We start from the raw sequence: 12,631 nt of genomic DNA, 5'->3' as shown, positions 1-12,631 counted from the left end.
TCTGAAATATTAAATTTAAACATCTGAAATATTAAAGATGCAAAATATATGAATTAACTCAAATAGATAATTTTTTCGAATCCAGATCTATACACAAGAGATTTTAAAATACAACATACGAAAATAATCATTACAACAAAATTCTATAATATCTCAATTATTAAACTTAAACATATGAAACATTAAAGATACGAGCTAGGATAAAAAATAAACTCAAATAGATAATATTTTAAATCAGCCCAATAATAAGCTATGAGCTGAACGAACCATCCTGTCCGATGCATCCGGACGTTAGAGTTACATCATTTCCAAAAGAATAAAGCAAAGTTCTTAATGCTTGGTTGTACATAATAGTAAAGCAGGCCCCAAAGTTCATATTAGCAGCACTAGAGACTAGGAGATTATCATTTGCATTTACTACCAACCGCAAATGACTTGGAAAATTGGACTCTTTAGATTATGAACAAAAAATATCTAGACAAGCAACACAGAGGCTAAACTCCAAGAAAATGAGGTAAGAGTTGATCATACAATAATACAGGCGAGTAGATACTTAGACAAGCGCAACATTATACAAAGTTGAGGCACACCATCCATCACAAATCAGTTGGTTTGGTCACCATGATCTTCGCTACGTGACTACCTGTTTACCAAGCTCCTGTTCATCAGGAGTAACTCCAGCTCGGATTGGCCACTGAACAAAATCTGTGTTCATCTCTGTTCCTTGTAACTGCTCTGTTGGAGATCCTGTCTCCTGAGCACCAACTGCCATGGCATCAAGTGGACCAGTTTTCTCTGATGGCGATTTGGGGAGTGACTTCCTCTGGGGCTTCTTCACTGAATTTGATGGGGTTGACTTTTTCACAGCAACCTTTTCCTCGAGGCTCAGACGGACTGGCTGGTTTGTAGTAGTATTTTCTTCTGTCTCTGGTGTGGACTTGTTCTTGGAACGGCCAAGCTTCGGTGATCTAGCTCTGGTGAGGGGAACCTACAGCAGATGCCAGCATACATTGAGTATTATCCTATCAAAGCAGGAGACATCAAGGTTTATTTGAAATACAAGCTCCATTTCTGTCCAGCAGAAATATATACATTCAGCCTAAAGAAAGACATGTCTTCCACTCCACGTCACCATAAACATGTCAGAAAAAAACTAGTAAGATCAATTCTTGTAATTCCTGACTGTTTAATAGGCTCCACAGCCATTTTGACACACTAGTGCTGCGCTCAACTAATAATACGACGTAATTGCACTAACAAATCATAACAGCGACGCACCCAAGCATGATGACAGTAGAGTTGATCCATGTAAGAAAAAAAAAGACTTACTGTCTAAGAAGATAAGGAGGGTTGCTATAACAATTATCAGCTCTCCATCAACGGGTAAGAGATCATTTTTTGTTATTTGAGTAGTGTGTTTCAATTGGCAATAAATATTACTTGGTAATTGTGGATATGATGAATTCTGATCAGTCAGCTGTGAGTAGAGTGTTCCAGTATTATGTATGTCAAGGCCCTCTATAAGTTTGTTCACTCAAGATGATAAAGAACATAATAATTCCAACATATATGAAATCATTGCATCAGGAAAGTTGTAAATAAAAAATCCAATTGCAGTTACTATCTCCATCAGAACAATATGGTATTTCTGGCAGGATGAGAATTTAAGGCTTCCATCTACACCATTATGGTAGTTTTAACTTCGGCATTAGCTTTTTTTTTTAAAGATTTCTGTGAAGTATATATTTTGAAAAGACAAAAAAGCATTGGGTGATCATAGCCTTCACATTGGATGAGGGAAGTGATGGTTCCACACGACCACACATGCTCATAAGACATGTTGTGAAGTCATGAGTTCACTCAAAGGATAAGAGATTGTAGCTAGCCGTGGGCCATAATTATTGGATCACCTTTTTCAACTCAACCTTAGCAGGGGTTGGTTCCTTATAGAAGCTGGGCATTGGTGTTGCTTTGAAATTCAAACTATTCCGCAGCATTTTGAGTTCAGCTTCTTCTGTTTCCTGTGCATTTTAAGGAAATAATATCAGCAAGCAACATAAGAAAAGTTATGATGGAATATAACATAAGAAAAGTTATGTTGGAATATAACATTTCCCAAAAACTGAGAAATAGGAGTACCTTTGATTTTGCTTGCAAATTGCTTATTTCTAGCTCTCTCGCATGAATCTTCTCCTCAAGCTTTGAATAGAACTATTTGATTGCAGAATTCAGTAAACAAAATAGCCAATCTACATATTTTTAAGATACAATCAGCAAATACAATGGTTAAACAAAAGTTTACCTCTCGTCTTTTTTCAGATCTCTCATCACACTTGAAGGTGAAGCCATAGGAAGGAGTGCTGCCAACTTTTCGAGGCTTGGTGCTCTCACAATACGATTCTTCTTCATCTCTTTTGACGGAAGAATGCTGACCTGATGGCTTTTGAGTTTTCCTTTTCTCCCTGGATTTGAGGGGGTGAATATAATAGCATGTGATTCTTTGAATATATATAGCCGCACAAGATAACTTTAGTGGACAAGATTTATGGAGCCTGGGTTGCAAGAGGATTCCTCTAGGATATCCTATGTGGAAAGGATATTAAGATTTATGTCAGCTCTGCATTTAACAATGAAGCATAAGGTGTTTCAGTTTAGATTTATGTCAGCTCTGAAGTTAACAATTTCAATTAACTAAGGTCGAGCATTCCTTCTTTTCCCAATTTATATAACCCCATCTTAAAACATAGATAAAGAGACACATGAGACAAGCTGCATACTTTGAGTCGTGGAGCAATGATGCCTCCTTGGGAGCTGGGCGAGACTCATTCTTCTCAGCTTTCTGATATAAGCAAAATAGGTCATGTAAGATTGAACTGGGCTGGACAGGAAGCTGGTTTCAAATGTCCACAAACAGAAATGAGACTGAAACGAAGTGTATCACCATGCAGGACAACTTACATTACTGCCGACACCGTCATCGCCTTTGTTCCGGCAGCCAGTACCTGAAACTGGACGAGATACATGTGCAATGGGTGCCTTAGGAAGAGAGGAATTGGGGGTTCTTTTCCTTGGCTGACCTTCATCTCCACTCCTTGGGCTCTTAGACTTGACAGCCTTGGGACCGTGACTTTGGTCTCCCTAAAAATACATCATGTAGGAAATGCCGATCAGCACAAAATGTCACCATACTAACAATGCAGTAGAAGATCGTCACTGAAGCATTACGAGACATCACAGTCGAGAACTCACCTTGGAAAGGCGAGGCTTCCTGCTCTCCGGGGGCGAGGTGGCCTCCCCGCCGGCCTCTTCCAGCGGGTTGATCACCTCGCTCTCCCCTGAGGTATCCCCATTGGCCTGCTCCTCGTGCTCTTCCTCCCCATGCCCCCTGACACCATCAGGCAACGCTGGCTTCCCATTGGCCCCGTTCTCGACGGCCACGGCCGCGCTCGCAGCGTCGATGACGTCATCAACCACATCCTCCATCTCGACCAAGTCACCACCGCTCGCCTCGCCGAGGGAAACGAGGTACTCGCGAGATCTACGCCCAAGAAACGCCAAATGCGCGCAGATCTAGCCGCAAGAAATGCCGGTGGCACCTACCATAGGGGTGGGACAGGTTGAAAAGATCGTTTCTTTACCTTGCCGGTGGGAAGCGGTGGGGAATGGCGGTGCGGAGGAACACGGCAGGAGGAAAGGGCGCAGCGGCGGCTCGCCGGCTTCCTCGGAGAAAGGCCGCTTGTGGCGAGGAGATGGGAGGAGACAGCGGGGGTTTGCAGGTGGTGGTTACTGGTTTCCAATCTTGCTGTCTTTTTTTTCTTCTTCTGTTTTTCATCTTTTTTTCTCTGTGCGTTTTCTACTGTTTTCTTTTTGTTTCTGTCCCCCGTTTCTCCTTTTCAGATCTCCTGTTCGTACAGTTTAGAAAACGAGATAATCTGCTATGTCTCAATTAACTGTATTATTATTTGCCATCGGACTTCAAATTCTCCCTTACATATAAGTGGATAACTCAATTAACTGTACTATGTGCCATCGAAATGACCATTTTTGCCTCTGTTACAGCCAAGTCTAGGTGGCCGGTCTTCCCGATGACATAGTGCAGAGTTTCAAGTTATTCGTTGCTATGGAAGGAATTTTTCATAATTCGATAGCATGTGCCCGAAGTCCAAGTATACAATGAATTATACTTGTAATAAACACGCCTTATGAAAAGGAAATGAAGTAGACATATTTTTCTATCTTTGCACGCCTTCATTACTCTTTAGGAGGCATTTGCTCAGTCCAAAATGGGAATAGGTCCTAGGGTTATAAACACGATTGCAACATTATCTCTTTACAACAAATTCATGGATGAGTAAATCAAAGCGATTTATCTACGGTGAATTTTTTTCAATAATAGTATTTTTTGAAAAATTATAAAAATAATAGTTAAATTCATAAAATTGTATCTATCGGTATATGGAATGCCGGCTAGGACATGTCGACACTCTAGGTGCCAACATCCTATATGATAGTGTACCAAAATTCATATCGATACTCCGCATACCGATAGGTCCTATGTCCTACAGGTGATATTACAAAATTTTATAAATTTTTGATATGATCTCGGATAGAGATGATCTTTATATGAAAATTATAGTTCTTAATGAGATCTATAACTTTCTAGTTTAATACTTTTCCATTTTAATCTGTTTAGTTGTCTAAAAAATGGTTATAAATTTTATATCTGAAAAACTATCTAAAACTTTTAGCCAACTTTTGAGCATCTAAAAGGATTTAAATAAAAAATATTCAATTAGAAAGTTGTATATCTCGTCAAAAGCTATAATTTTATATAAAGATCATCTACATCCAAAATCATATCAAAAGTTATGATTTTTTATTATCATCTGCGGAATACAGGACATATCAGTACCTGGAATGTAGGCATGCCCTTGGACTCATTGCTCGTGTGACGATAGGTCTTCCGACCTACTACCACGTAAAAAATTGACACGCGGACTGACGATAAGTTCCGTGTGTTGATAGGTACATATTTTTATAATTTTATGAATTCGATTATTATTTTTATACTTTTCTAATACAATAATGTTATTAAAAAAACTCATCTACGGATGGGATTGAGGAGAGAACTATAAGCCATTAACTTGCCGCCTCTTCTGGTTCTTTCCCTTTGACTCAACAATATATTTTCCCCGGCCTGTATAACACCCTTTTCCTCGTGCCTCAGTTTTTGGCTCCCTTCTACCACACCTTTTTGGGGTGAGGGGGGGTTCATTTGCTTCTTCAGCACCGTCTCTCACCTTACTTCCACCAACGCTATTATGTAAGGCAAGGAGGTGCTCAGATCCTACCTGCGTCAACTACTTGGATCCTACATGCGCCAACTACTTAGCGTTATTGTCGCCGCTTTGTGCATTGGTTACTTCTATCGAAGTTCTCGGATTCGGGTCGAAACTTTTCGAATTCTTAAGTTGAATGTCTGAATCCGTGAAACTTTTCGAATTCTTAAGTTGAATATCTGAATCCGCTTATTAAATTATTATCTCTTTTTTAAAAGGTAAACGAGCACAACTCACATATCCAGTCATGTCACCACACGCCCTACGAAGTCCACTGTACCACTAGATAGCTTCTACTCACGTGCTTGCTGTTTTCCTACTTTGAAATACCAGGGGATGCCCTTTACACCCTTTATTAAAAGCCTTTTTTTGGGCCCATAGACTATACTAGGCTGACCCAAGGCCTGAGCTGTCCTAATCTCATAGAGGATTGATGATTTAGGTCTTATTTGTTTTGATTTCTATAAGCTGTGATTTTTTTTAAAGTCTGTTTCTAGTCTAAGCACATTAATTTTTTTTTTGACTTCTCATACTTTTATAATAGTAAAGACTACTTTTAATTCTCCAAAACCATAGCCAGAAGTCAATAAAAATATTGTTTGTTTCAACTTTACTTCTCAGAAGCCAACATAAATGCAAACAAACATAACCTTAAAACCCGTTGTTGCAAGTTTGTAGAATTGTAGTAACCACACTGGTCTAGCAATTTTAGCCGATTAGGTTTACATCAGCTGGAGCGATTTGTCTACAAAATTGAAGCTTTCCTCTTTTGATGGTATGTGGTGATAACAACAGGATGATAGCTCTTTGCACTGTTTTCGTATGTAGTCAGATGATTCCTTGTCTCGAGTCAATATCTTGATAGCCATATAATGCTGAGACCAATCAGGTTCTTTCTCTTTGGAGTTTGGATCACTGCAGGCTGCTGAAACGACCTGTGGGGCCTGGAGGTGCACCGGTCCCATCTTGCCCACCAATTGGACAAAGTTTAACAATATCTGTCAACTTTTGCAATGTATCCATTTCTCCAAGTCGTCATCATGCAAGGGGCCAATTTGGGGTTGGGAAGACTGATTGTATGATTGGGGTTGTTAGCTTCTTATCATAAAAAGCTAAGTTAAAATTTGGTCATGTCTAAGAAATTAGTTTTTGTTTGGATCAATATCAAAATTTGATGGTGCTCCGACAAATTTAGCCAGCTATATTTTTCTGTAGCAAAGATATATTAGCTTTTTTTTGTCCAAAATAGCCGCCCCAATTTTAACCGGCCAAAATTTTAGTTAGATCTTAAATCAAACACTATTTGATATGGCTAAATTTTAGTATACCCTAGTTTGGCGAGAACCAAATAATCCTTAGATCCACTGGCAAGTCAAACACAACCGGAAAAAGAAAGGAATGTTTCTTAGTGCATCCTGGCCTGAAAATTGTCTTTGTTTCATTTTTTATTTTTGCCACTTTGGTTCTGCTAGTGCTTAGGATGGGGATATGATCCGCTAATATTTAATATTTTTATGGAATTTTTTTGGCCTGAAAGTTTACGGAATTTTAAAGCAATATTTAGATGGATAAAATTCTGGATCAGATATTTGCACCCTGTTTTCCTCTTAAGTCCATTGAAGTTGTGGTCTCCACAGCACAGCAACTCAATGTCTTTCCAACTACGTCCTTGTCAGAGTGTTTTATCTTACCATGAGAATAACAAGGCATGGAATCTTTTCTTTAATAGATCCACAGACCAGTCTTGTCATTTTTCATGAATAGAACATAGGGCACACATTGATTATCTGTGCTTCTGCATAAAGCTGTGCCGTCTGATCAAATAAACAAACCACTGCAGCATGCCAAACTAAATTGGTCGTTCTGACTTCTCTTTTTTTAAGATGAAGGGTGTTCTTTCATTAAGAGAATAAGAATATTCAAGCCCCTATATCCGTAGATGTATGTGACCGTTAATTATTATAAAAATTATTTTACTTGCAAATACAATTGGACAAACAAATGCCATAAATCTTGAAAAGCATAAGGGAAAGAAACTCAATTACATATTTGATTGCTAAACTTCCACCCATGTTTGGCGAAAATCTTCATTGTGATTGATTCCAGAAGACGACAAGCATCTCTCAAAGACTTTTGTGCCTCCTCCTTTTGTAGTATTATTCAAAATCTGATCCTATGTGTACCTTTGAAGATAACCTGCATATAAAAATTAATTCTTGCTTTATTAAAAACCACATTGTTACGGCTAAGCCAAAGAGCCCAACACATTGCTCCCGCCCCAACCAGAATTTGTTTTTTCAGTTTAACATCATACCCATTGAGCTATGAACCCATCATGTGAGGTATGCTTCTAGGTGGTAGTAAGCCAAAAATAAACTGAATAGTGAGCCAAATAAACTTAGCAAAATAACATTTAAAGAAAAGATGTTAAATAGTCTCATTACTATTATAGAAACAATATTTTTCATTTCCTTGCAATTACATTTTACTAAGTTATCTTGCATAGGGCGCAGTCTACGGTGGCATCATTGCATAGGCCATCGTGCCGCCCAAGCGTCGGGGGCTCCCCCCTCGCGATTTATCACCGCTTTTTGCCCAACGTCTCGACTATGAGTGCTCCTTAGCCACCCACCGGTACTTATATCAGGGGGCTTGCCTGTGGCACCATGGCTGCGCGATCTCGCCCTCCTGGCCGAGACCGCCTGACGCCAGACAACGTCAACATGCACCGCGCCCATCGCAAAGGCTGGTGAGGGTCATAGTTGCTAAGGGTCATGGCAGGGCCCGTGGTGGAATAAGTCTCGTGCTCCCTCAACCACAGGGGGGTATTCGTGGACCACCACCACGTTGGGACAACCAACATTCCAACCTGCGCGACTCTCTACACCAATGTGACCTCATGGCATGATCGAGAGTCAGGTGGCCACTAAAGAGCAGGAGGACCGGGCTGGACAGGAGCAGAAAGGGGGCAAGCAGACCTACCATATGCCTTCCCCCACAGGGAGGCATCGGATGGCTCCACCCCGTCGTCGGGATCCCGAGACCACCGTCTATGCCCCTGGGCGTGTGCCGTCGCCCAACAACGAGTAGCTCCCTGTTACAGGACAGGGTGCAACACCCTATCCACCTAGTTATGGGAGGTGTGCTGATCGGACAAGTTTCGGCCGATTCTAGTTGAGAAGTATGATGGCTCGACCAACCCAGAGGAGTTCCTATAAATCTAAACCACCATGGTGCATGATGTGAGAGGTCATTGGAAGGTCATGGCTAACTACTTTCCTACCGTCTTAACCGGTTCCGCCCGGTCCTGACTGATGAACCTCCCCCACGGGTCGGTTCACTCTTGGGAGGATCTGCGCGACCAGTTCATCGTCAACTTTCAGGGGACCAACACCCGACCACGGGTCAAGGACGACCTATATTAGGTTCGGCAAAGATAAGGAGAGTCTCTGTGAGACTTCATATGTCATTCACCGAATGCCAGAACACAATTCCAAGGATCTTGTGAGAATCTGTGATCATAGCATTCAAGCGGGGTGTCAAAGACCAGAAAATGGTCGAGAAGCTGGCCACCCGGGTAATCCGAAGCACAACCGAGCTCTTAGAGCTCATGGAAGGACAATAAGAGCAAGCACAAGGTTGGACCTCCTGAGGTCTTGGTGGTCGAGAAAATCGGCCTAACACGCTGGTGCTTCGAGAAGAAAGATGGGAAAAAGGGTCAAGGCTATTGCCTGATCCACTGTACAGATGCCCACTATCTGACCGAGTGCAAGGTCGTTCGAGGCATCATCGATCAGGAGCTCTAGGATCTCAAGCACAAGCACAACAAGGACGATGAGGACAGGGCCGCCCTCCACCAGTCGACACTGGGATACCAGCAAGCCAGTCACATGGTCCACCACATCTTCGGAGGTGCCGTGACATATTCCTTTAATAGGGAATACATGTCGATGGTCCGGGAGGTGTGGGCGACCGCATCGGACCCGAGCCCACGCCTAAAGTGGTCGGAGGTCCCACTCACTTTCAGCCAGGCCGACCACCCCGCATGCATCAGACACCATGGTTGCTACCCCATCGTGGTCGAACCCACGGTGCAGAACATACGACTAGGCTGAGTACTCATCGACAGGGGGAGCTTGATCAACCTCCTTTTCACCGATGTGCTGGACGCCCTACAGATTCCAAGAAGCTTGTTGAGGCCATCTCCACCCTTCTTCGGGATCACCCCGAACTCCTCAGCTAAGCCTCTAGGGCAAATCGAGTTGCCCGTTACCTTCGGCTCACCGAACAACTTCAGAACCGAAAGGGTCCTGTTCGATGTGGTCGACTTCAGAACTGTGTATAACGCGATCCTCGGACAATCAGCGATGGCCTAGTTCATGGCCATTGCCCACTACGCATACCAAGTGATCAAAATCCTTGGGCCAACAGGGGACATCACCATTATTGGCAACACCAAAACGGCCCTGCACTACGACAAGAGTAGTCTCGACATGATCGAGCTGACTCCTGGATCGTAACCCGTGACCATTGAACCTAGCGGGTGATCGGCAAAGGTCCATGTCATCGCTAGCCCAAAGGATCGGCTCAAGACAGTGAGCCCAGATGACACCGACTTGACTAAGTCAGTCCAGATAGGGGCCTCACTGAATCCTAAATAGGGACTCACGCTCATCACCTTCCTCCGGGAGAGCACGGATATCTTTTCATGGAGTCTGTCTGATATGCCCTGAGTCCCCAGGGATGTGATCGAGCACAAGTTGTTTGTGCGACTAGACGCGTGACCAGTAAAGCAAAATGCACGTCGATTCACAGCCGACTGGAAGGAAGGGCTTCGTTAGGAGATCAACAAGCTCCTAGAAGAAGGCTTCATCCGGGAGGTGCAGTACCCAGAATGGTTGGCTAACCCAGTCATGGTCCGAAAGCACAATGGCAAGTGGAGAATGTGTGTCGATCTCACCGACCTGCCCAAAGGACCTTTTCCCTCTTCTCCGAATCGACAAGCTAGTTGACTCAACGACCGACAATGATCTGTTATGTTCCTCAGATGCTCGATCGGTGTACCATCCGATTAGTTTGTTTAGGGAAGATGAGGAAAAGATGGCTTTTGTTACACCCTTTGGGGTTTTTTGCTATGTAAAAATGTTTTTTGGCTTAAAAAGAGTCGGTGCCACTTACCAACAGTGTATTCAACTCATTCTCCGGCCACAGCTTGGAAGAAACGTCGAGGCATATGTGGACGATGTGGTCGTCAAAAGCAGGGCCAAGATAGACTTGGTCGCAGACCTTTAAGAAACGTTCGGCAATCTCCAGAAGTACTGCATGAAGCTGAACCCGGAAGAGTGTATGCTCGGGGTTCCGTCAGGGAAGTTGCTCGGATTTCTCGTGTCTCATCGAGGGATAGAGGTGAATCCTGATAAGATCAGGGCTATTGACCAGATGAGATCCCCGACCAGGTTAAAAGAGTTTCAGAAACTAACATGATGTATTGCTGCTCTGAGTAGGTTCATCTCAATGCTAGGGGAGAAGGGACAGCCACTCTTCAAACTCCTGAAGAAAAAAGACCACTTCCAGTGAACGCCGGAGGCAGAGGCGGCATTCCAAGAGCTCAAAAGGTACCTCCCCTCCCCTCCCGTACTGACCTCGACCCAACGAGGAGCTTTTGCTCTATATTGCCTCAACACCATAGGTCGCGAGTGGTCCTAGTCGTCGAGTGGGTAGGTCTCTAGCGACCAGTATATTACGTTAGTGAGGTCCTGTAAGACGTGAAGGCTTAGTACCTACAGGCTAAAAACTACTATATGTCATCCTAATGGCCTCTCGCAAGCTCAGACACTACTTTCAGGCTCACAGAATCAAGGTGATTTTCTCATTCCCAATTAGGGAAATTCTCCGTAATAGAGATATAGCAGGAAGAACAGTAAAGTGGGCAGTAGAACTTGGGGGATTCGATCTCCAATTCATCCCCTGAACGTCTATCAAGTCCCAAGCACTGGCTGATTTTGTAGCCGAGTGGTAGTCCTTCGAGCCCGAGAAGCTACAATGACCAGAGACAGATGAACACTGGACCATGCACTTTGACGGATCGTTCACACTAAAGGGAGACAGAGCTGGAGTGGTTCTAACCTCACCTACCGGTGACATCCTCAGGTACGTAATTCAATTATATTTTTCAGCCACTAATAACACTACCGAATATGAGGACCTCTTGTCCAAAATGCGAGCAGCCTCCACATTTTGAATTAAACGACTATTAGCGATAGAGGACTCGCTACTAGTCATGAACCAGGTACAAAAGGAGTTTCAGTGCTCTGACATGATAATGGTGGCATACCTCACCGAAGTGAGAAGTCTAGAGCGTCGCTTCGTTGGCTTTAAGGTCAAGCACGTCCCTCGCTAGGACAACTTCCTAGCCGATGAGCTGGCCCGTCTAACTTCTTCTTGTGAATCTGTCCCGGTCAAAGTCTTTGAAGAAATACTCTCACAACCATCCACCATGGTCTCGAGCCATGGTGAAGGGGATGCTCCGCATGGAAATGGAGCACCTGAGAAAACACCTTTAAAGGCAACACCTCCTTCAGTGCTGTCGACCTTGGGCAGCCATCATATGTTCACCCTGCTTGATTCGGGTACGATCTGGATGGATCAGATCTTGGACTAATTTTAGAATTAAGCAGTTCCTGATGATGATGTATCAGCAGAAAAGGTCTCACGGTAAGCCCGCAGATACTCCTTGGTAGAGGGACATCTCTACCATCGAGAGAGCAACAACCTTTTACTGAAATGTATCACTCAGGAAGAGGGGAGCACAATGCTCTCTGATATCCATGGAGGCATATATGGTAGCCATGTTTCATACCGCACCATTGTTGGAAAAGCGTTCTGGCAATGATTCTATTGGCCCACTACCATTCAGGATGCATTCGAGCTGGTGAAACGATGCGAGTTGTGTCAATACCACGGTCGAAATACCAACCTACCAGCCCAGATGGGACGTCATGGATGGTGCAGAGGGGCCTTTTTCCGCTCATAGCATTAAATGCTACAGAATGAGACTTTTGCAGGTCGACGCGGCACCGCACGACAGATGGGACGTTGTCAGCAGGCCGATCAGGCAAGTGGTCAGGAAGGTCCTTCGTAATGATGGCTTGGGTTAAATATTAGGATGAGTAGGGTCTTCTGTTTGGATCCACACGTAAGTTCTTCTCCTCCCTACTATATAAAGGGATGATGACCCCGTTTGTAAAGAGGGAGATCAAGTCTAGCAGCCAGCTAGAACGACCTCTGTAACC

General features: G+C 43.5%; 1 protein-coding gene across 1 annotated transcript; it reads right to left on the bottom strand.

The window, feature by feature from the left end:
* Nucleotides 1-203: 203 nt before the first annotated feature.
* LOC133918580 (protein WVD2-like 5) lies at nt 204-3,824 on the bottom strand. The gene is made up of 8 exons (XM_062362519.1): nt 3,639-3,824; nt 3,250-3,538; nt 2,959-3,138; nt 2,778-2,839; nt 2,303-2,462; nt 2,140-2,211; nt 1,911-2,021; nt 204-988 (listed from the first exon to the last, which is right to left on the bottom strand). The coding sequence occupies exons 2-8, from the start codon at nt 3,481-3,483 to the stop codon at nt 632-634; spliced, it is 1,176 nt and encodes a 391-aa protein (XP_062218503.1). The 5' UTR covers nt 3,484-3,538; nt 3,639-3,824; the 3' UTR covers nt 204-631.
* Nucleotides 3,825-12,631: the final 8,807 nt, after the last annotated feature.

Source organism: Phragmites australis, chromosome 5, assembly GCF_958298935.1.
Source record: "Phragmites australis chromosome 5, lpPhrAust1.1, whole genome shotgun sequence".
NCBI classification, from domain to species: domain Eukaryota; kingdom Viridiplantae; phylum Streptophyta; class Magnoliopsida; order Poales; family Poaceae; genus Phragmites; species Phragmites australis.
This window is presented reverse-complemented; position numbering and strand designations above follow the sequence as displayed.